Source organism: Lissotriton vulgaris, chromosome 7, assembly GCF_964263255.1.
Source record: "Lissotriton vulgaris chromosome 7, aLisVul1.2, whole genome shotgun sequence".
Lineage (NCBI taxonomy): Eukaryota > Metazoa > Chordata > Amphibia > Caudata > Salamandridae > Lissotriton > Lissotriton vulgaris.
Window position 1 is genome coordinate 1,713,519,491 of NC_141695.1, and position 23,258 is coordinate 1,713,542,748.

Below are 23,258 nucleotides of genomic sequence, written 5' to 3' on the forward strand. Positions count from 1 at the left end.
GCTGACCTATTTGGTGACAAATGGCCGGCAGTTTGATGCGGTGGAGCCTAAGTTACGGTGTGTTGTGGCCTGGGCTCTGTCTCAGGCTGTGAGCCCCCTATGGCAGAGAAGACTGCTGCGGGAAGCTGCAGACGAGAGGTGGCCTACGCAGCAAGTGACTTGTGCGGTTCGCTGATTTCCGCGTGCCGCAGGAAGAGGTGCATGGGGGAGGGCTCTCTGCGGTCTCTGTCCTGGTACCATGTCTGTGCAGCTGTGCATCAGGGAGAGCCCTCTCCCCCTGCTCTCCTGTGCCATTGGACATTATCTCCCAACCTCCGAGCCTTGTGAGTCTTGCGTCCTGAGTGAGGCGGTGATCAGACACATAGTAGTGGAGCCCGTACACCCTGCACTTACTGAACTTCACACCGTCCGCCACTCTAGCCCCTGGGGCCAGGCCTCATCTGTTGCAGGCCCCATAATGAAATTCCTGACATCTGCGCCTGGAGCTGCTGTGTGTCTGCTCAAGCCCCCGATGTTCTTCCCTTGGGGTGTGGTGGGGCCAGTCGCACTTGTTCTGTCCCAGGCCGAGGGGCTTTCAGTGTTCCATCCCACTTGGGCATCTTTGAATGCCCAAGTGGGCTTGGGGGATGCCAACTCGCTGCGGGTGCGGCCTGAAGACTCCCTGTTGCCCCCACTCTGGCGGGTGGACTACATGATGGAGCGGGCTTGTGGTTGTGGGAGAGTGGCAGGAATGTAAACCCTTCGCACTGGACCAGTTGCTTTCTCCAGTGCCATACAAAAAAAGCATCTTTGTTTCTTGAAAGGGATGGAGCTGAAGCAAACTCTTTTTTGCACAGTACCTCCATCATTTGTTATTATGGCTCTGGAGGAACAAGGGTATACATGGCAGCCATTCATTGTACAGGTTAAGGGTCATCTGAACATCAGAGGGTCAGTGGTCTCTTATTTTAGGAATGTCGAAGAAAAAAACTAAAATGTTCCACCTTACTAGAGAACAAGTACATATTTGAATCATGGTAATAAACTCTTCTTTGAGAGGCATAAGACAGAAAGGTAAGAAAAGAATCAATTTAAAATGTTCAATGTTATTATGTACGCTCCTCTTTGGCGAAAGAATAAGATCATAATATTGATTTTATTCTCAAAATGAAATTCTTGAAAATGATAGCGCCTAGTAAAAAATATCATCATCATCATAAAATCTTTAATCGATCAAACAAAAGCAACCATAAAAGTGCAGCATACATTACAATAACAATTATAAATAAGACACAAAACACAATTGCATAAAACAGCTTCAAATGTAGAGTAAAAGCAGAATTAAAAGCTTGATATCAGCTATATACACAAGATCATCAGTCAGGCCTCGAGTGTCTAGATGCCAAGGCTGCCAGTAGAAAGTTCAACACAGCAAGTAAAACATATTCGTTTGAGGGCAATTGAAGATAAATTAGAGCAGGACATACTTGGTCAAAGTTTAGGAATCTCAGCAGTGGTAGCAGGAACTTTTTTCTGGGCCAACTATAGTAGTTAAAAAACTATAGTAATCAAAAAAAGTAAGGTGTTCTGCGGAGACCTATTGTCGCAGCTGCAGGGCAGCCTGTTAGCAGGGTGCACCCAGCCCACAGGAAAGCCCAGTAAATGGGGAATTTTATTGAAATAAAACCTCGCCAAGAGAGATCTGACATGCTTACTGGTAACCTGCACCAAATACTGCTCCATTCCCTGTACAGACTTAAAAAGAATATGGCTCCTCGCTAGAGGTTTCAACATTTCTACTCCTTCTAAAAAACAGAAGTGTTTGGCTAGGGAAAGAAAGAGGTGGGTTAACCCCTTGGCTGCAGGGCATTTTCCCCTGCCGTGCTAGGGGGAGGGGGGGCGCGCACAGCGCCCCGGTGCTCATGACGAACTTAGCTCGTCATGACCACACCCGTTTGTTTAGAACGCTCGCACAGCAGGGGAATTTGCCCAGCGTGCGAGCGTTCTAACGGTCATGACGAGCTCAGCTCGTCATGAGCACACGAGAACCGTGGCTCATGACAAGCTCAGCTCGTCATGAGCGTGGGAGGGGTTAAAGAATATAAACAAACAGTACGAGGCAATAAAAGGGAGCCCATATTTTAGAGAACATGAGCAATAACAACTGTTTTTAGTCCATCACCCTGCTCTTCTACATTTGCTATGGACAAACAGAATCAGGCCAATTGATCTAAGTGTATCCCAAGCAATGGCCTACTATTGCTTGGCATGTGTCCTGCAATGTATTTGTTTTGTAAAACATTGCCACCTTCTTTAACTTTGAGAAACACGCACTACTTTGAAATAACTGTAAAACATATATGTAGAAACACCTTTGGAACTTCACAACCCCCTTGTTCAGGCCTTTTTCGCTTCGGCCACACTTACCATAGATGTCCTTCAGTTCAAGCTGCTCCTTGAAACGCTCTTTTTCAAGTAGCTCAAAATGGAATGGTCCAGAGTAGGGGTTTATGTCCTTGTCTTCCACTGGCACAGTAACAAGGGCTTCCTCCTGCCCTGCGCATATAATAATGTACGGCTTCATGATTTTTGGTGTGTTATCATTTACATCCTTTATATTGATGACCAGCGTTGCTGTTCCAGTCATTGGTGGAACTCCTGAAAAATGAGGGTAAAAGTTTAGCATTTTCAACATCAAGGCCTTGGTAAGGTAAAAGAGTAGGCAAAAAGGTTCCTTTTTAACAGAGACAGTTTGGGAAGACTTACTTTCAAATGTTTTCAACCAGCCCATTGATTAAACCTAAAACATAGTATATAATAATTTTTTACTTGCAACATCAAAAGACATTTGGGGCATAAGGGGGGGAATTAAATGAGCCGCAGGGATTCCCTTCTAATCACCTTATTCTGCTTCAGCTGGAAAATCTTATCATGCATAACTTTTGCCTCCCAGGTGGAGTGGTTGGAATTTATCTGAATTCCACAACTCTAGGCTGTTGTACATTTACAGCAACAAGTAGTAGAATGAAGGAATTTTTTTTGTTCCTGCTCACTTTCCATTCGCGGAGTTTGTCGAGTTTTCTGCACTCTGTGGAGCTTATGGATTGCAGACAACTCTGATCCACGTAGTGCAGCGGATTGTTTTCTGCGCTTGCAAGCGGTATGTTGACGAGCGTGAGCTACCGCTCTGGCAGAATTTCTACACGAGCTTCAGGAAGATCAGCGTGAACGGCAGTTTGCACTGCACTCCGCCACTTGCAGAGCTCAGGAGAGTTTTTCTGTCACTTTTGCGGAGTTCCGCATAGCAAAACTCAGGGAACTACACCAGGCCTGCAATATTCCCTAGTATATTCAGAATTTCGCAGAGCAAGCCATTGAATAAATGTAGACGTGTTATCCTAGAAGTATTACCCCAATTTTGTTCGCTATCAACTGGTCAATTATTTTGTCATAAAATCCACATGTCCGCTAATCACCAGTTATTGAAAATGTTCCTGCATGCCTAACCGAGTTACAGCAGCCAAATCAGTGTTGTGGTTTGGCTCACTGGTTAGAGGCAGCAGACCCGGGAGCAGAGGACGGCCCGGGACCAGGGTTCAATTCCCGACGCGTCAGGGTCGTGGACCATGGTCAGTGGACTCGATAATTCTCGCCTCGGTGCCTACTCTAACCAGGGATCACACTCGGCAACTCTGGGCATTAGCTTGCCTCATCTCTACAACGGCCCCCCACATTCGCCGGGGATACCTGGTTTCACCTTGGAGATACCCAGTAGGGACCATCTCACAGGGAAAGCCAGGATGGGTTCCCCAGCGGTCTACAGCGCGGAGATACCCCATGTGGGGTGATTCAGGCGCTTTACAAGACAGCATTACATTACATTCCAGTGTCAGTGACTACCACATGTTTCATTCATGTACACTCTTCATAAAGGGAGATCTAATGAGCAAGGGACTCTAAGAGCTTGTTTCAAGATTAAATTCAATTTCTCCTTTTGTCAGTTCATTTTTCAAGTGTGCCCAATCTTAGTTGAATCTGAAGTGTGTTTTTTATGGATCTGTCTTTTTCTCAGGTGGACTGATTCAATAACTCCTAGCTAAGCTTGGTAAAACATCCGTCCCCAACCCCAAACTAAGTGCAAAGATTCTTCTGGCTATAGGCCAATTTTTATCTGCTAGAGATTAATCTGGAAATGTAACAGTGATACCAACTTTAACTAGAGAAGTCATGACTTGGATGCCACCAGCAAACAGAAGTCACATGAAGCAAAACAAAAAATATAATCACGGTGTCTCGTAAGTGGGCCTATATTGATGCAGAAGTCACAGAGCATAAAGAATCCTTACCACCTGGTGAGTACCTGAATATCTGGCACAGAATATCGATGGGATGCAATATCAAGAAAAAAATATCAACAGGTAAGTCTAATTTTTCTATACCTAAGTCCCCATATGTGTTCCTAATGGGTACATATAGCTTCAAGATGTGCATATTTGGAGTTTGGAACAGAAAATTTAGACTTCCCTATGTTAACTTATTTTTCAACATTTTGTCCTAAGATATTCTTATACCATGATATTCTGGGGTCAATATTGAATAGTACAGTCTTAACTTCAGCAAGGGTCAAAGGCAGACACTTTAAATTCTTGGTTGATTTTGTTCACACTGATGAGCTGCAGTCAGATCTAGATTCTAGACTGGATTTCTTTTCCCACCCCACTGCTCCCTCCGGTTATTATAAATTCTGTTGTCGCATCCCTCTTCAAGTATTGAACTGGTCTTCACCTAGGAAAGCCCGTCAAGCCTAGAACTACAAGTTATGCAGGAGCCTTCTTCCCAGCTGCTTTATTACAGCTACAGTACAGGGAAGCTCGTCGGCTCCTACTGAATATCAAGTCTTGCTCTAGGACGGTGCGACCGGTGCCACTGCACCGGGTGCTGACATCGGGTGGTGCAGTGTTTGCAGGTATTTTACAGTTTTAAGAGCACCTGCTGCTGCCTTCATTGCCTAGAGCAATCTCCAGACAACAATAACAATCTCAAGATAACTCCAGTGATTAATGTTCTTCCTGGAGTGGGATCAAAGTTTTGTCTACTGATAGTTTTGACTCATCATATAGTAGCGCAGAGGGTAATATACCTGATGCAAAGGACATGTACCATGCAGAACACAAAGTGCATATAATGAAATAGGTTAGTGCTTTTGTTGGAGAGACCCTTTTGTTACTTGCAGTGTATCAAAATTTTAATATACAACAGTGACTGCATGCAAACTGCAAGGAATAGATTAGAGCTTTCTGATTTTCCCCCCAGTCTTTCATTATTCTAATGTTGCAAAAAGGGTATTTTTAGTGAAAAAAAAAAAAATATATATATATACACATATACAAGATGTGGAAAGTATTGCATGTGCGATGGAACAATGTGGTGAGCAAATTGAGGGTTTGAATGAATCAGAAATGCTTGAGCGTTTGGGACTACAACTGGGGGGGAGCAACTCCACGAACTTTAGGCCCAAATCTACATTTAACCCGATAACACCGCATGACAGCCTTGATACTTCCCACGATGTGGTAATTAGGGATGTGCTACGTCTGTGGGAGAGCAGCAAGATTAAACATGCTCACAACCTGACACTTGAGCAAAGAACAGCCTTAAGCACCCTCAATGCAGATCCCGGGTTGGTTATAAAACCTTCTGACAAAGGGGGTAATGTGTTCCTTTGGGACATTAACATGTACAGACAGGAAGCAAACAAACAATTGGTACTCTCTGGCAACTACAGAAAGTCCAACAAGGAGGAATATGTCATGAGCATTACCAACTACTATGAAAAACTACAGATGTGGAGAGAGGGAGACCTGGTTGAAGCTGAGTATAGGTTTCTATACATTAAACACCCAGTGTCACCTTGCTTTTACATGTTGCCCAAGGTGCACAAAGATGACAAAAACCCGCCTGGCAGGCCCATCGTGTCTGCAAATGGCAGCCTCCTTGAGATCCCCTCTATCTTTCTGGACACTTTTCTCTTTCCTTATGTCCTTAACCTTCCTTCTTACTGCAGAGACAGCACTGACTTCATCAACAAGATCGAGCGCATCATTTGGGAAGACAATTTGTGGCTTGTGACTATAGATGTAGTTTCCCTCTGCACATGCATTAAACACTCTGATGGCATCAATGCTTGTAAACATTTCCTAAGGGATAGATCCATCTTCCTTTACAAACAAACTGATATGTTACTGGAAATGTTGGAATACTGCTTGCCTAATAACTATTTTCTTTTTGATGACAGGTGGTTTAAACAGGAGGTGGGGACAGCGATGGGAAGTTGTTTTGCGCCCAGTTACACGTCTATGTTGATGGGATGGTGGGAGGAGCAAGTTTTATGGACAGATGCCAATGAATACCTGACACGGCACATTGCCTTCTACACCTGTTACACAGATGATATATTTATGATCTGGGGAGGACCTAAGTCAGATCTAGCTAGGTTCCTTAAATCACTGAATACTAATGATGTCAACCTCAGATTTACCAACAAGCAAGATCAGGGTGTTATGGACTTTTTGGATGTTAGCGTCAGCATAGAGAATGGGACAGTACACACTAGCTTGCACAGAAAACCCACTGCAGGGAACAGCATTTTACATGCCAAGAGTCACCATCCCACAGGCCTCAAAAATAGTATTCCCCTTGGGGAATTTCTGAGAGCTAAGCGTAACTGTAACACTCAGGCAGCGTTCGAAAAAGAGCAGATAACTATGACTGAAAGATTCAGGGCAAGGGGTTATCCGGACAAGGTACTACTGGTCGCCAAAGAGAAAGGTAAAACAAGAGACAGAGGGGCACTCCTGGTGAAAAAGAAACAAACAGGGAAGACTACTGGTATTGATGAGTGTAACAATGTCAGAATGATCACCGCATTTAATGTGGAAGCAGGCAGGATAAGCGAGACACTCAAACGTCACTGGCACATTGTGAAGAATTACCCTATCATAGGGAGCACAGTTAGCACACAGCCACAAATAACCTATAGAAAGGCACGCTCGCTTAGAGACATGCTGGTTAGAAGCTACTTGGGGGCTCCCAAGAAATTGACATGGTTACAGAAACAAAGGGGCTTTTTTAAGTGTGGGCAATGCAAGGCATGCGGGACCAGCAAGAATGTGAAATCATATCCCTTACCCACAGGGAAAACTGAGCCCATCATGAAATTCATGAACTGTAACACTGACTTTTGTGTCTATGCTATTGTATGCCCATGTGGCAAGTTCTATATAGGGAGCACAACTTTCCCCATTAAGAAACGCATCCTTGACCACATGAGGGCAATCAAGAATGGCGATGTTATTTATGCAACAGCGCGACACTGGCTGCGCTACCACAACAAAGATGTTAACTGTTTCTCGTTTTTTGGCATTGACAGAGTACCGGCTAGCCCGAGAGGGGGTGATAGAGTGAAACAGCTGCGCACTCTAGAATCACAATATATCATCCGCCTCGACTCTAAGAACCCCTTTGGTCTGAATGAAGATGAGGAGTTATACGTCCATATCGAATGAGTACTCAATGTTTGTTCTTGTTCTGCCTTGTTTTGTTTCGGGACTTCCTGCTGCTGTGATCGCTGATTTCGTTGGCCATACTGTAACATGGGAGAGGGCTCTCTACCCAGGTGTAACAGATAGCACATTGAAATTTCACTTGATAGCTTAGTTCACCCCTCACACAGTTCCGCAAGTATACTTACTGGAATTTCATACTCATGTCTCCATTTAAATAGTCTAGTGAAACCTGACCCAGGGGCCCCTACACCCTGTACATAGTCCTTGGTTACTTTGTTGCGCGAATTTATTTGAACTTTTTGCACTTCACACCCCCACTCACCACTATGTCCCTCTTAGCAGAACTATATACATGGTTGTAAATAGTTTCATAGGGGGCGCTTTTTGCACAATCCATGCATTGGTTATGAGGACTTTTTCAATGCCACAACATCCCTGAGCAACAACCTTTTTATATTTACCTTGGATATGGACCACCCTGTTCAAACCGGATAGGACATGAAATGTATATAAATCACACCTTTGTATTTTGTTTTGTAAATACTTGTATTGGCTCACACAGGAGTATATTATGCGATGTGATAATCTATTATGGTTTATGAGCATTACTCCACTCAGGGCCACTTGGCCCAATTTGTCCTATGTCCTGTTCACTATATTTCTTTCCGAGCAAGCATGCACAAGACCACTTGGCTTAAACTCTCTTTCCCCAGAGTGTTCGATTCCTGACCAGGATTTCACCTGCATCTAATATGTGTTAAAGCAGGAGATATATTATTTTGTGAGTACATGATTTCGTTGACATTATATGAAATAACATCATGATTTGGTTTGACACTTTTTAAATGATTTATTTGAAGAAAAAAGCAGACTGCATGTTGTACTTAAACTGCAATTTTGTAACTGGGCAAAACAATGGTCTGTTTTCTAGCTTCTTTGCTGCTCTCTCGGACATTGGTCCTTCCTTAATTTCTATCACTGTGAACTTTAAAATGGTGGTTTTGAATGTATGCATTTGGCTAGTGAAAAAGACCGTTGGTCGAAACGCGTCCCCAATAAAGAATTTACTTTGAAACACGGACCCTGGAGTGCGAGTCTTATGTCATCCTGGTGAACAATACCGTGAGAACATTCGTGAATATATATATGTGACCAAGGCCTCTGGGCAGGCCAAAAGGTTATGCTGGCGGGCGAGCTTCATGAAATAAATCTTTAAATTGCTCACTGCAATCTGGGTCGGCTCTTCTTTCCTTACCGTGCTTGAGCTCCAAGCTGATTGGGAGCTCGTGGTGTTGGACTGGGTGTGCGGACATATATATATATATATCACTCCAAACCCGCCTTCACTTCTCTTCTGCACACGAACAGACGAGCATGGACCCGATTTTTCAGTGGATATATTTTTATTTCGCCAGTGCCGCCATTACGCATTTCGGGAGATCCCTCCCTTGACAGTTCTACGGCATTTTCCATCGCTATTTAAAGTGCAAGTGCAGTGCAACAATTACATGAACATAGAAGAAATACTCCCAAAGTATGCATTGTTCTAGGTCATAAATATCAAACATAATGTAAAAACTAGAACCACAGAACCACTACAATTCCTCTAAATTATATAGAAGGAATCTAAATATGAAATTCAGTATATCATATCATGATAACAGCATAAATGCATGAAATACTTATGTTTCCAACTGTGTCAAAACAGTGAAACCTGGCAAAGTGCTTTACCTAAATCAGTGCAATTCATATCATGTGAATAAATTAATAGACTTAAAAAAACTCAGAAGTTTCTGGTTGCCAGTAAGGTGACTATCATTATTGTATATAAATATATCTAGAATTAAAATGTAACCTCCAACTATGGTGTAATGTTTTAAATTCTGTGTTTGTGCTTCTCCAGACCAAGCACTCTTACACTATACTGCCCACCAGTATGGATGACATGTGCTTCCTACACCTTGTTTTATGTAACATTCCTATACACTGATTTACACACAAACGATTGGTTGTCTCTGTGTAATGGGTGTGTGAAGTGGTCTGACACCCTATACTGGCATGAGCGGCACTATGAACCTAATGAAATGCATCTGAGAGAGCACGGTTATGGAGACTTGAGGGGCATTATGAAAGAGTGGTAGTGAGGGAATCTGTGGTGGAGGTGGTCTTTGGGAGCCGACAACAAACATTGTGACACAGGGTGCCACCAGCTCTAAAGCTGGCCCTGCTGACTATGTTGTCATTCTACTTGTTTGAACTAGACTTAAATTTAAAACCCCCTGGCTTGCATACCGGTGTGAGGTCAGTGCGTAATTTTAGCCGGTGGTTGCCGGTGGGGCCATCGGCAATCATTTTTGGGAACCAGCAGTTGTTTTTCCTCATCAGATGTTTCCCAATAGAAAGAGAGGGAAAGCACACAAAGTGAGCGATGTAAGTACAGAAATACGGAAAAACAATCGCAAAGGGAGGAAGCTGGATAGTGCAGGAGTGAAATAAAGGTCAGGGAGTGCCGATACTATATTGAAGAAGAATGAGGTTGAATCAAGACTATGCAGATACTTAATGCCACATGCCACAGACTTTTTTCTGAGCAGCGCTTTAAGCACCAACACTAATTGTTTCACAAATTCAGCACTGGGTGGGGTGTCTGATTTTACTTCCAAACATCTATCCAACATTTCCAGGTTACTGACATTTTCAGACACCTTCAGAGTTTTCTGATCTTTTCACAACCATAAAAAGAGGGATGATGAGATTTTTTTGATAATGGGTCTCTACTTTGGAATGACATTTCTGTGACACATGAAACACTAGTAAATGGTATGCATTTTTGAGCATTTAACATCTACCCTTTTACATACAGTCCAGAGTGTAACAGAACTTGCACTACTCAATTTCAGCACGCATACAGATCACCCGACTTATCCATTAGGCAAGATAACTTATTCAATCGTTCACTCACTTATTCATTGATTCCCACTCATCCACTCAATGGCAGTGGCTCATACACTGATCAAACATTGGCTCAAACATTTTTAACCAACCTCTCACACACTCACTAATGCCCTCATTCACAATGCACCTACCCACTCAGACATTCACCCATGGGCTTGCTCAAACATAGGGGCCCATTAGGATGCCGGGCGGATCGCCACCGCCATGCGGGCGGTGGCGATCCGCCCAACATCCTTGCCCGCCCGCCCGCCACCCATTTCCCCCCGCCATATTACTATGGCGGGGGTACTGCGGCGGGCGTAAAGACCGTCCGCCGCTTTTCTGCCCCAGTCGCCTTGCGACCGGGGCGGAAAAGGTTTACTATGGTGGCGGTGTCTATCAGATACCGCCATCCATATTAGTATGGGCTTTGGGAGATGCCTTTCCGTGGCGAAAGGCAGGCGGTCTTCACTTTGGGGGCCCCCTGCGGGCCCCCATGGTGAAGGCGAGGTTGGGAGTGCACATGGGGGTACCTGTGGTACCCCCCTGCATTTGCATACACAATGTGGCAGGCACCGCGCGGTGCCTGCCGCTTTGTGCATGCAAATGCATTACATGCATTTTTAGCATTGTGGAGGGTGGAGAGCTCCACCCGTCACAATGTTAAAAATGCAGGATGTGCCCGCCACTGTGGCAGGCACATCCAAATACTCCCCACGGGACCCCTGCCCTTATGGCGGGAGGTCCCGTAATCCGATAGGATGGCGGGCGGACTAAGTCCGCCCATCATCCTAATGACCCCCATAGTGTTGATTTGAAAATATCACGCCATATGATCAGTAACTTACCATCATCCACTGCCAGCAGAATGGCAGTGTAGGTGTTATTTATTACATAGTCTGACTCTCTATCCACAATAGCCTTGGAGGTGATAACACCTGTATGTTCATCCACTGATATCCATCCTGCTGGGTCTGAAAGCACCTGGTACCTGTGTAATTCAATATGTAGAGATGTTATGCAAATTCATTGTATTTTGACCAGTACAGAACAGCCTAATTAATCAGATTAATCATTTCTGAGAATATTGCTTCAAGTCAATGAAGTAAATTATCATGAAACATCATTCTACCTACCTTCTTATGCCTTATTTAAGGGCCTGATTCACAAGGGGACTTACGGCTCGTAGAGTTAAGGTTGTGAAGACTCGTAACTTTACAAGTCGTAAGTCCCTTTGTGAATCTGACCCCTAGTGTGTACTCATACAGCGTTTGTAATTGCATGCCTTGCAAGCTTGGGATATATTGTTTTTTTAAATGTTACATTGAAAAATTTGATTTTTAAACTTACTGATAGGGCTTTTAGTCAGCCTTCTTTCACCACTGTTCTGTTTGCTTGTCCTCCACCCACTACAGCATCAAGCAGTTGGTCAGCCCGCTTCGGCCATTGGCTAACTTCAGTCTGAGTTACAGCAGGAGCAGCTTAATTTGGCTCCTCCGATACATGTTACTTTCACATTGTTTTATATAGATTAACACTTCCTTTATTCCATGTGTTCTAACTTTTTAATAAATTAGTGGGGAGTTTCAAATCAATTACTGAAATGCTCCATGGTAACTTTTAAATTAATCATTTAATGAGTGCATATTAATTTTGAAGATTTTATTAAATGTAGCTCTTACAATTATTCGAATGATTTAAATATAAAGCACAATTTTATGTAAACATGATTTCTTCTTTCTTATTTCATACATGTATTAATTTGAAAGTGTGTGCAAATATATTCAAATGACAGAGTGCATTCTAACTGATGTGTTAACTTAGCGTAACCAAAGGCCTTCGGCTTTTGAATTCCAATGTTTAACTCTCACGTGAGAGTTGCATTGTTTGAATGTTCTCTCCCCTGCAGGTGCAGAATCAAGGCTTTGTTAGTTTGAATAAGGCATTGCTTGTTTCTAGCAATAGTAATCTATGGGAGGAATATCTTGGCAAGAAGATGTGTCAATGAGGTGGGGGACGAGTTCACATGGTGGAGAGGGACCCTCAAGGACAATTGAATGTGTCCCATAAAGAGTGTTGGAGAAGAGCTGAATGTTGGAAATCCCTACCTAAGACATTGGAAATGTACTGAAAAGTGCGTATATTGGCTACCTTGAATGCTTGTGTGTTAATAGGTGTTGTATTGTTAGTTAGAACAAGAGCCCTTTAGGATTTAGGGACCTCTGATGGGATTCTCTCATTGTGTAGCTTCATGGTATGCTTTTATACGCGTGCAGTACTCACGAAATACTCCCTGATGCTGACACCTGTTCCTTTCTTCTCACAGCTTACTAGGGTTTCTTTGAAAATAGTATAGAGTAGGATAAGTTAGATTTATCAGAAATGCTAATGACTAGGCAAGAAGATAAGCCTCCAGATTCTTTTCCTCATCTTTTGTATTGCAGGCACCGAGTTTTTGGTGTGTTTCTTGTTATTTAGACTAAACTTTTTTAGGAGGTCCGGGTTCATTCTTGTGATACTATATTTTTATAGTATGCTTCTGAGACTCATTTAGTTTATTTTTGAGTTTGTAATAAACCCCATTCAATTTCTTTAGTAGTCTTAGTCTTCTTGAGTTAAAATTCAGTTACACTATTATTGGATTTTGTAACTTATGTTTATTTCCTGTTACCTCGCCTGCAACTAACAGAGGTCCACGACCAAGGAGAGGAAAGCAACACCAGAAATAGAGCATTATCACAGCAATCTGCTGTTTCACAAAGAGCACGTCCAAACATGTCTCTTCAGTGATACAGACTACTATCTCTGTGTTTTTTAACCCGTTGGCTGCTGCCGTCGGCCAACGGTCGTCGCGAGCACTACCTTGGTAGTGCTGCGCATGTCCGTTGGCCGACACTGCCCCACCCGTTTTTTCGAATGTTCAGCACTGGAGCTGAACGTTCGACGCATCCAACGGGTTAAGACCAAAAAGCTATGTTTGCTTTTATCCAATGTTATATTCTTAATATTGGCAAGAGACCAGCATCTCCCACAACAATATTATTTAGCCTCAATTTACCTGTTTTTATTTTCCTTATGTGTTATTAGTTTTCAAAAAATACATGGTGCCAGATGGATCCTGCCACATGGAGGGAGGTGGGAGTTCACCCGATGGTGTCTTGCACACAGGTAATCCTCCCCTTCATCCTTCTCCTTGATCATCTACATGGGAGTCACATATCTTCACTCAGATACAGGGGCTCTTGATGATTTAGCTCATGGCAGCTTAAGTCACAAAAGTTATGAACTCAATGACCAGAAGGTACTGTGCTATTTGAATCTGGTTAACCATGTTAACATGGTTATAAAACACTTAAACTCAAAATGCAAACATACAGTATGAACCTGTTCTTCTATAACTTCATGTGAAATATTCTTGTATAAACTACTTTGTCGCTGCAATTTGTTGAATGGAAAACATGTGAAATGAGCTTCTATACACTGCTTTGCTGCAGTATGTAACTGGAAAAATAAACAAGCAAATAAAAACATGAATAAATAACAGAAAAGACCAGAACCAGCATTGACAAAGCCAAAATGCTGGCAGGGAAACCCAAAGTGATTGGCTTTTCCAATGCTTATTATGATTTTGAATCAGCTTGCTCGCGTATAATACAGTTCGACCTATGATTTGTAGTCTTGTTTTTCTGTAAATTTCATCACCTCAAATTAAGCTTTCTCCAAACATAGTTCCTCTTGACACCACTCTATAGTCTGTATGCATCTTTTGTGTTTGATCCTGTCTGAATGCACTTATAGCGCTAGACTACAAACTCTCCATTGTGCAACATCTGAAATCCCACAGATGCATCTTCAAAAAGAACTTGAATCTCCAACCACACATCAATTCAATTTCCAAAAGGGCACAATTCAATATTAAATTCCTCTAGGGTGTGGACTTTAAGCAAGTGATACAACATCTGCTGTTTTCTAGACTGGGTTATGGAAATTACTCCAACTGTGCTTGCTCTCCGGTGGTTCAATATGAAAATATGAGGGTTCTTCAGCTAGCCTACAAACCATACCAGGTGATCTATTCCATTACTCCAAATTACCTTATATGCAAACTAAAAAGCACACGTGGACAGTGACACCATAGGAATGTTGACTCTATCTTATTCTTTCCTTCCAAAGAAAAAGAACCTTTGAGTTTTCCTAAAGTGTACACCTCTCTTCCCCTGGATACAAGTACAATATGCTCCAAGACATCTTCAGTAAAGAATTGAACATTGTAATGTTCCAATTACAATTCCCTCTTGTATGGATCTTCGTTTTCATTTAATATCACTTGAATGAGGAACAAAGTCACTCACAGTACTGTGTTTGTAATTATGTGAAATATCTATATCAATCAGGCAAATGTTTATTGTACAAATAATTAAAATTATACAATATTATTTAATATAATTATCTATATATTATCCCACCCACTTTTATGTGGTGTGAGATTTTCTTTTCAGTTGGCCTTTTGTCTATTCTTTGGGCCTCTGTAACAGTTGCTCTTGTGACTTGAAATTGTGGAAAACACTGTGTTACCCTCTCAGTTTAGTCCGAACTTTTTAAACTGCTAATAAAAAATAGAAAAAATACATTCTCTGACGTGGATGGTGAAAATGTGCTATTTCATCAATGTATACCAAATTACATTGGTATACATGTACCTTTCTTTGGCAATGCATTAAGGGCTTGGATTGTCTTGTGACATTTATCAGACAAGCCCCTTTCATTACCAATATTTAAGAAGAGAATCACAAACTACATACTCACAAAAGCATCAATACACTTGGATATGTGTTCCTATGAATGTAATTCCTGCTTTGGCCATGCCATATTCTTGCAATCATATTGCATTTAACAAACAAAATATATTTGTTCATGATGATATCTCCGTTTCCTGCATCTTTATGTCCCCCTTCATAAGCATAGTCTACATATTATCAATAATATTAAACAATTATAAAATGAATAATAAATAAATCTTCTTTTAAAGTTGAGTCAACACAAGCACTCACTCTTCTATATCACACATACAGTCTCTCTCTTACTTTTCCACCTACCTGATTACATTTGGGAACGCGGTGTCTGGGTCGGTAGCATTCAACACTCCCAGTTTCTGGCCCGATACGTCTGTTTCATCCATGTAAATAGTTATTCTTGGGGGGTGGAGATCAGGGGGGTCATTAACATCCAAGACTTTAACGAGTGTCGATCTCGTCTGGGACTCCTGGAACTTTCTTTCCATTGTTTTTCCTGTGTCAACCACCCACAGCCCGGTTGATGACTTCTTCACAACTTTGCACATGAAGAACGGTTCCTCATTTTTAACTGTGATGGAGAGTTTGTTTAAAGGGCCATCTTCAAAATCCAGAGGCTGTAGACAAATCGTCATAAAAGAGTACATTAACTATGATTTCAGCACACCCTGATTGGTCTGGTGGACTGTGGTTTCCCAAATGTTATCAATTAATCCAAACGTGTCTGATTTCCAACAAACAGACAATATATATTACAGAAAATTAATAACAATGAACAAATACATGGAACCTCACATTCCTTATTATTGCACACTGAATCAGAGCTTACATGTGAAAAAAAAATCTTGGAGTGTGAGTTATGCAATTATAATTAGTGGACATTCCTTCCCACAAACCTGACATATTCCTAAAGACAACCCCAAATTTGAACAATTGTGTTTTGGAGTAAATATCCAGCAAGTGGCAGGTAAGTGCGCATTCCGTCTACATGTCCAGGCAAAAATGGTTAATGTCTACAAATTTGTAAATTGGTGGGCATTTACAAATGTCTTGTGATGTCATATCTGAGGGGGAGAAAGGGGGCTGGAGTGAAATTACACCAGTGCAACATTAATCATATATGGAGTGTGTTTAAAATTGACATGTCAATATCACTGGTAACACTTTGTATACAAAAGCAAAAAATGAATCATGGTCAGGGCTCAGAGCTCAGAATTCTGGCCTGCCCTGGAAGTCCTGATGTGTGCTCATTTGAAATGTTTCCTTGGTCAAGGCAGCAGGAGGCCGTTCAGTAGCCTCTGTCTGTCACCCAGCAGGCCCAAATTACAAGAAAGCCTTGTCATCTACTACAGATAGATATTGTTGTGGTAGAGGGATAGCAGCACCAACTTTGGGCCATATGTATAATTGAAATTTGAATTCGCAAAGGCCGAAATTCGCAGAATTTCGGCCTTTGCGAATGCGAATTCTCAATATGGTATGTATTAAGCAAATGTGGTTCAAAATAAGGAATCGCACAATTTGTGATTCCTTATTTTGCGATTGCATTTAAGGAATCGCACAATTTGCGATTCCTTAAATGCAATGTATCATGCAAAAAAATATTGCTAATTGTCGCTAAGGAATCGCAAATTACCACCAACTTCAAGTTGGTGGTAAGTTGCGAATTCCTTTCAAAAAGCAATTTCTTTAAAAACAAAAGGTGCCATGTGATGCTCATACATGCCCTTAGGGCATGTATGTGCGCCATATGCACACACATGTCATTTTCAGGGGTGCAGCAGGGTGTCCTTTGGACACCCCTGCACCCTTGAAAATATTCTCAATTTGCGATTAGCTAATTGCACATTTCCCCTTCATTCCTATGGGCCTCCTGGCCCGTAGAAATGAATGGGAAATTATTCCTTAATTGCGATTAGCAATTTGCTAATCGCTAAAAATAAGCTGATTTCTACATACACACCATTTTGCGATTTCTAAATAGCGATTCCTTAAAAATCCCTATTTAGAAATCGCAAAACGGAACTATGATACATATGGCCCTTTATCTTTTCCCCTGGGCATGACAAGGTTAAATGTAGGCACTATGGGGACTGCTCAGCTCATACACCAACCAGAGGAATCCTTCCATACCTTGGATGGAGAGGTGCACAGTCAGACATTGGCTACAGGCACAGACATTGGTCTTTCAATCTACACAGGGTACACCTATGCAGGCCTGGGAAGGCTTCCCCTACTTGATTAGCGTGGCCAGTTCTGACCAGTTTACCGGTCCGAGCTACAGAAATTCTGGGGTCGCTCCCCTGAGCCAGGGCTCCATTTGCCAGCCTGTGGCATCACAATATACTCAGGATATGATTCCCCACCCTGGAGAGGGCCACCCTTTTCCTGCAGGGCTAAAAGTTCTGACCAGATCCCCTGTCACAGTTCCAGTCTAACCTTGGGTGTGGTCATGGTCCTGAGCTCCATTCACCACCCAGTTATCCGGCCCAAGGTAGGGTCCTGGGGTTCTGATCCATTTTACAGCCAGAGATGGCCCTTACAGCCTTCCAGATGCCTGTCAGGGAGACCCTGGCACCTCTGGGATGAACGAAAATCACTTACTGGACATCAGAGTTCTAGGTGAACCATGGGTCCTGGAACAAGGGCCATCTTCCAGCCACCATCTTGGGGTGTAATTCCATGTCCAACCAACCTCCCCAGTGCAGTCAAGCAGACTGCCACATCCATCTCCTACTAGAAAGCTTGGTATAGTTAGATGTCCGGACTTTGAGATGGGCCTTCACCTCCCATGCCCTATGAAATAAACGGTATCACAAGAATGGCATTCTGCTCCAAAATCCCCAAGGGGGTCTGATTTGAAGTTTATTTTCAAGCCAGGTCTTCAAGAGGTCATAGTCTTTTACTTAAACATCTCCTACTGTAAATCAGGGTACAATCTTTTTACAAGAAAGCCTAGTTACCTTCCTTTGGATAATTAGGGAGACAGTGTTCAATACTAGCACTAAGCTAAATCCCTCCTTTTTTCTTTGCAAAATTTGTTTAAATGTGTTAAAAAGCAGTAAATTACACTTTTATAGGGAATCTGTCCTTCTATTTTCTTGAATCACTTTTTTACCCACGGTTCTACCTCAAGTAAAAAGTCTTGTAAGGTACAGATTGGAATCCGGTTTGAATAGCATTTTCTCTGTGAGCCATTCTTCCACTGGTATCCTGCAAGATTTTTTAAGGCAAGATGTGTGCTCAGGTAAAATAAACAATTACATGAATGAAGAGATTCATTGTGATATGTTCATCTTGGATTAACCTTTAGATGCACATATCACTGTGGCTGATATCCAGGTATTAACTCTGATCACTTCGGCATAGTCAGCTTCGTTGTCTTGCTTAGCTGTGACAGGACATCTTTCATGAAGAAAGAAGAAAGACGGAAGTGTCCATTTTAAAAGAAGAAGCACCACAACATAAAACTTCAAAGACTCAGACCCTAAATCATATTTGGTGTCTGGTAAGATGGGGACTATAAGAAGGGAATGTTGAGTCCCCACCAAACAAATTGTCATCTGCCAAGCAGAAGGGAGTGAGAAGGGAAAGCTCAGAAAGTGTTCTGCCTGTAACGAGGACTAGAGGAAAAGGCTGGCTAGTCTCCCTGCTGAGTGGGGGGACATCACCCAGAGAAACTAGAATTACCTGCCCTGGAGCCCTGGCCACTAGTACCTGCCTGATTCAAAGACAAGTGTGTTATGTGAGGAAGAGTAGAGCACTGGAGGAAGCAAGGTCCAGTGGGGATCCATACCATGAGCACTCCCTGTGCAAGGTGTGAGTAATCGTTTGAGCACCAATCAGGCCGTAACCCATGCGCAGGATTATTTTTGGCGAACTACGTATTTCAGGAGAGGGCTGTCATGGACTGAGCTGAGCATTGAGTGTCATGTGGGTCTCGCTAAGTTTGTACTGCCGCGCTATGGTGACATCATAAGAGAAACGTACTAATTCAAGAAGTGCCAAAACTGTGACTGTCTGGTTTGGGGCGCTTGTGCTGGAACAGCTCATGCCTGTATTATCATGACCCAAAGCAACCGCTTATGCCACGAGAGGCTGCTGGTACCAATATTTCTACTGGATTCAGCTCGCCGCCCGAATCATAGACAGAGACTACGGTTGGAAGGTTGGATCCCACTGCAAGGGCACTGCCACTGACTAAACGCTGAGGACAACGTCTCACCCACATTTGCTCCAGTCAGGAACTGAAGGAAGGATTCCCCCCCTCGTAGGGTAAAAGCCAGCTTACTGCATCCTCATGAGTTGGGACCTGCTCAGACAACCAAAGTCTTCCAGCAGCACTACTAATATGACCAAGTCGGTGCTACTGGGTGCTGTCGCTTTGACTGCAAGCAGTCAGACTTCTTCAAGCCAAGCTGGACTTACGCGAGTGATTTGAAGACACTCGGTGCACTGCAGAACTCTTCTGTGTTGTGAGAGCGAGTAAGAAATGAATTAGACCTGAGGGCCCCTGATGGACTCTCTGCTAATGGTGCTGCATCACCAGAGACATTTTTGACTAACATCCTGAAGGGTCAAAGGGGACCTCTTGAGTACGGCCTAAAAGTGAGAATGCCCTGGATGTTGCCAAAGTTGCCTGGGAAATAACTCCACACACATTACACGAATAAGGGTGGGACATTGGCCCCAACCTCAAGGGGATTGTATTAATACTTGTGAGTCTCGTATTAGTTTGCCTGTGTAGAGTTAGAAATAAAATACTACTTATTCTTATAAAAGCAAATATTTGTCTGGACATTGATTTATTATTCCAACAGTTTGCAGTTTGAGTTATGAGTTGTGTCACTGACCTTTATCTACCTCCTCCCTGAGAGAGCCTTGACTGCTCATCCACAGCTACCACGTGCATAAGGGGTGCTTGGCCCAGTTTATCAGGGTCCATAGTAGGTCAGGTCCCAGGACAACAGGAGTAAAAGGTTTCAACTGCCACTTTTTGGCCCAATAACCTCTGCATGATCCCATTGACCTCTAAAAGGGCTTCTGACTATGTGCAAATTGTTCATCTGAACAGAGTGCAGAGAAAATAGACTAATCTAACCATCAAGATTAACTGACTCAGAAACCCCAGTTTTATCTAGTAAAGGAAATAATAACGGGTCTTCTGGCAAAAACAATTGCAACCTGTTTTTGAACTTTAAATTTGTAAGTGAAGCCCAGCTCGCTTATGTGGAAGAGGCACCTAATGTGCATACTGCTAAGTCACTTTGGTAAGTAGAACTGAAACTGCCAGATGACACCAAAACTGGTTGAAGGCGCCCAATATTAATGACCATCTGACCCTAACATAGGTTATGGCTCACATAGACAGTCGGACGGTGGCCTAGGAAGTTTGAATCTACTATGGATTGTGTAACAACTTATTTGCCAAAACAATAAGCCCTGAAATACATGGCACTGGAGCATTTGACCCATGCATGGCCATTGCTAGTGCTGAGAGCCATGCGGGCTAGGCTGGAATGAGTAGGAGGGAGGCTGCAGTGGGAAAGCAAGACTGAGGTGAGGCCTCAGTTGGAGCCACAGCACGTCCAGATTTTGGAGTTAATAACAAATATTCTTAAAAACAAAAAACTTTGACGGATGACCTTGAGGCGCATTCCATTGGAACAGCAGTTGAGCATGGATCAGTCAATCCTAAAGGATAGGCCAGCACTGTTTGGAAGTGGTGGAGGATGATCCTAGTTGATCTCAGTCAATCAAAGTGGGGTCAGGTTCAGATCCCTGAACACAGAGTGGCAGAGTGGGTGGCCTTCCAGCATCCAGTGCATTAATACAAATAATCCTGGAAAAGCCTGGGGTAGACCCAGGGAAAGTTGCTTGTGGAGACGCGCTGCCCAGAAATAGGTTTGCACCTCAAGAGGCGCCCAAGCTTTCAAAGCATTGTGATTCAGGCAGTACGTGGGGCGATCTAGCTAGTCCTTGAAAATTTGGGGTAAATGGTATATGTCCTGTGCCAGGCCGTACCCATACCTACAGCATGTCTCCAAAGTGTTAAGTTTCATTCATTGTTAAAATAATGTAAGTGAGGGATGTCAGTAAGTCAGGTTGATAATATAGGGATTATGTTTGCATCTAAGGACTGGTTTGATTATTCTGGGGCACAAAGCAAGGTTGAGTGCAGGCAACGTCTGGCAAGACATCGCCCTCCAAGGCAGTAGCAACTATAAATGCAAGCCGGGCCATTCCTGTGGATCACATCAGCTACAGTGAACACCTCTACCTGTACGACTTACTATAGTGAGAGGCTGTGTTCTGCCCTGGTCATCACATAGCAGCTGACTTATAATTGGTGCAGGACACTAAAATGTGACTGTTAATCAGAACAAAGCCTTTTTAAGTACTGAGGTGGTGTTGTACACAATGGAATTTCTGACAAGTGCTCTGAATGTCAAAATTAAGCAATTAAATGAAGCACAAGTAAATGGTGTTAAAAAATATGACTTTCTTAAGATAGTCAAATGCCTCATCATCCAATTGGCGAGATAGACTAAGAGATGAATGACATACTCACTGTCTCTCCCTGCTAATTTAGCAAAATCACTATAAAAGGAAAGGGGCTTTGTAGAATCAGGAGAGAAAGAAGTACCTGCTGAGCTTGACTTTAGTCTAGCACTGCCACGAGAAATATATGGATTAGGAGAAGTGAGGTGCCCTTTGAGGCACTGGTGAAGTATTGTTTCTCTTATATTTTTTTTAATTTCCCCGGTCTCACTCCTATCTCCAAACACCAAGAGCATGCTGGGTGGATTCACTCTGGGGACAGTAGATGGGATGGGATGGGATGGTTGACTTGGTGTGTGCACCTGTCAAAAGATAATGAAGGTTTACTAAGGTGAGCTTAGGGAGGACAGAAACCTCATATGGAGCACCAGGGCAAAAGGTTGCTTGATCCTGGTTTTTGATATAAATACATTCTGTGAAAGTGGAGCTTCACAATGCTTCTGACTTATTAGGTTTTGTGCAGGAGGTGCCAGAAAAAGTTACCACAAGGATAACCGGCTTGTGGCTGACAAGTATTCAAACCAACATTGATTTTTCATCCTTCAATGTCAGCTTTTCCGATTATTGGGAAGGAAAATTCACCGAGCATTAGATAGTTCACTTACTGATATAAAAGTGCGCCTGGTTTAGCTCATAGTGAGATGGGTTAGTTTTACCCTACTGTAGAATTGCAGCAATAAAAATTCTACATAGTAAGAGAGGAACCACAGGTTCAGACATCTGATGTATGTGCTTGGCTGAGGAGCCAATGGGACAAAGCTACCATCTTGGAAATTATGACTTAATGCTTCTCAATCAGAATACCTTAAAAACTGTAAAAATACCATTGTGCTGTTGAGTCACCATTAGCCTTGAATAGCTGTCCTTTGGACTGGTGTGTACTGCTATTGCTTGGGGACTGGAGTGCAGTTGGAAAGGGCTGCCTCAATCACCCCTAAAAAACACTGCATGTTCATGAGGCACCTGCTACTAAATCCTTTATAAGCATCTTGATTCTGGATTAGGGATTCGGAAGAGGCAAAGCAGCCAGTTTCCTACACTCAACTGAAAGTTATACTCTGACCATAGCTTTGTCTCTGGGGTTGCCCGTGCTAGCATCCCTCTATCATCAGAGCGAGAGATGGGATACTCACCCTTAGGAGTTTGCCTCCACATGCTATATGGTGAGTGGGCTACCTTTCCTATCCTGTGCCACCAAAGGCAGGTTACAGGGCACATTCCATTTGCTGCTCAGCATGATGGATAGATGGCCCGAGTGCACACTCTTGGAGGCAAGCTGAGTGGCTCTAGGGTTTTGGGTCTTCTGGTCAGCAGCTACAGTGGGTTTGGACACCCTAGTCTCTGCTCCAGTTGTTCCGGGCAGTCTGTCAGTGGCTTCAGGGATTTTCAACAATTTGCTTAGCTACTACAAGGGGCTTGGTATACC

The 23,258-nt window shown here is 42.9% G+C and overlaps 1 protein-coding gene across 1 annotated transcript in view; it reads right to left on the bottom strand.

Moving 5' to 3' along the window:
* Window positions 1-23,258, bottom strand: part of LOC147706375 (cadherin-like protein 26) — a 359,502-nt gene that overhangs the window by 108,296 nt on the left and 227,948 nt on the right. Inside the window, exons 9-11 of the mRNA XM_086932874.1 lie at window positions 15,575-15,888; window positions 11,327-11,469; window positions 2,407-2,637 (exon numbers count right to left, since the gene is read on the bottom strand). Of these exons, the coding sequence (XP_086789000.1) occupies window positions 2,407-2,637; window positions 11,327-11,469; window positions 15,575-15,888 (688 nt within the window). The remainder of the gene's footprint in view (window positions 1-2,406; window positions 2,638-11,326; window positions 11,470-15,574; window positions 15,889-23,258) is intronic.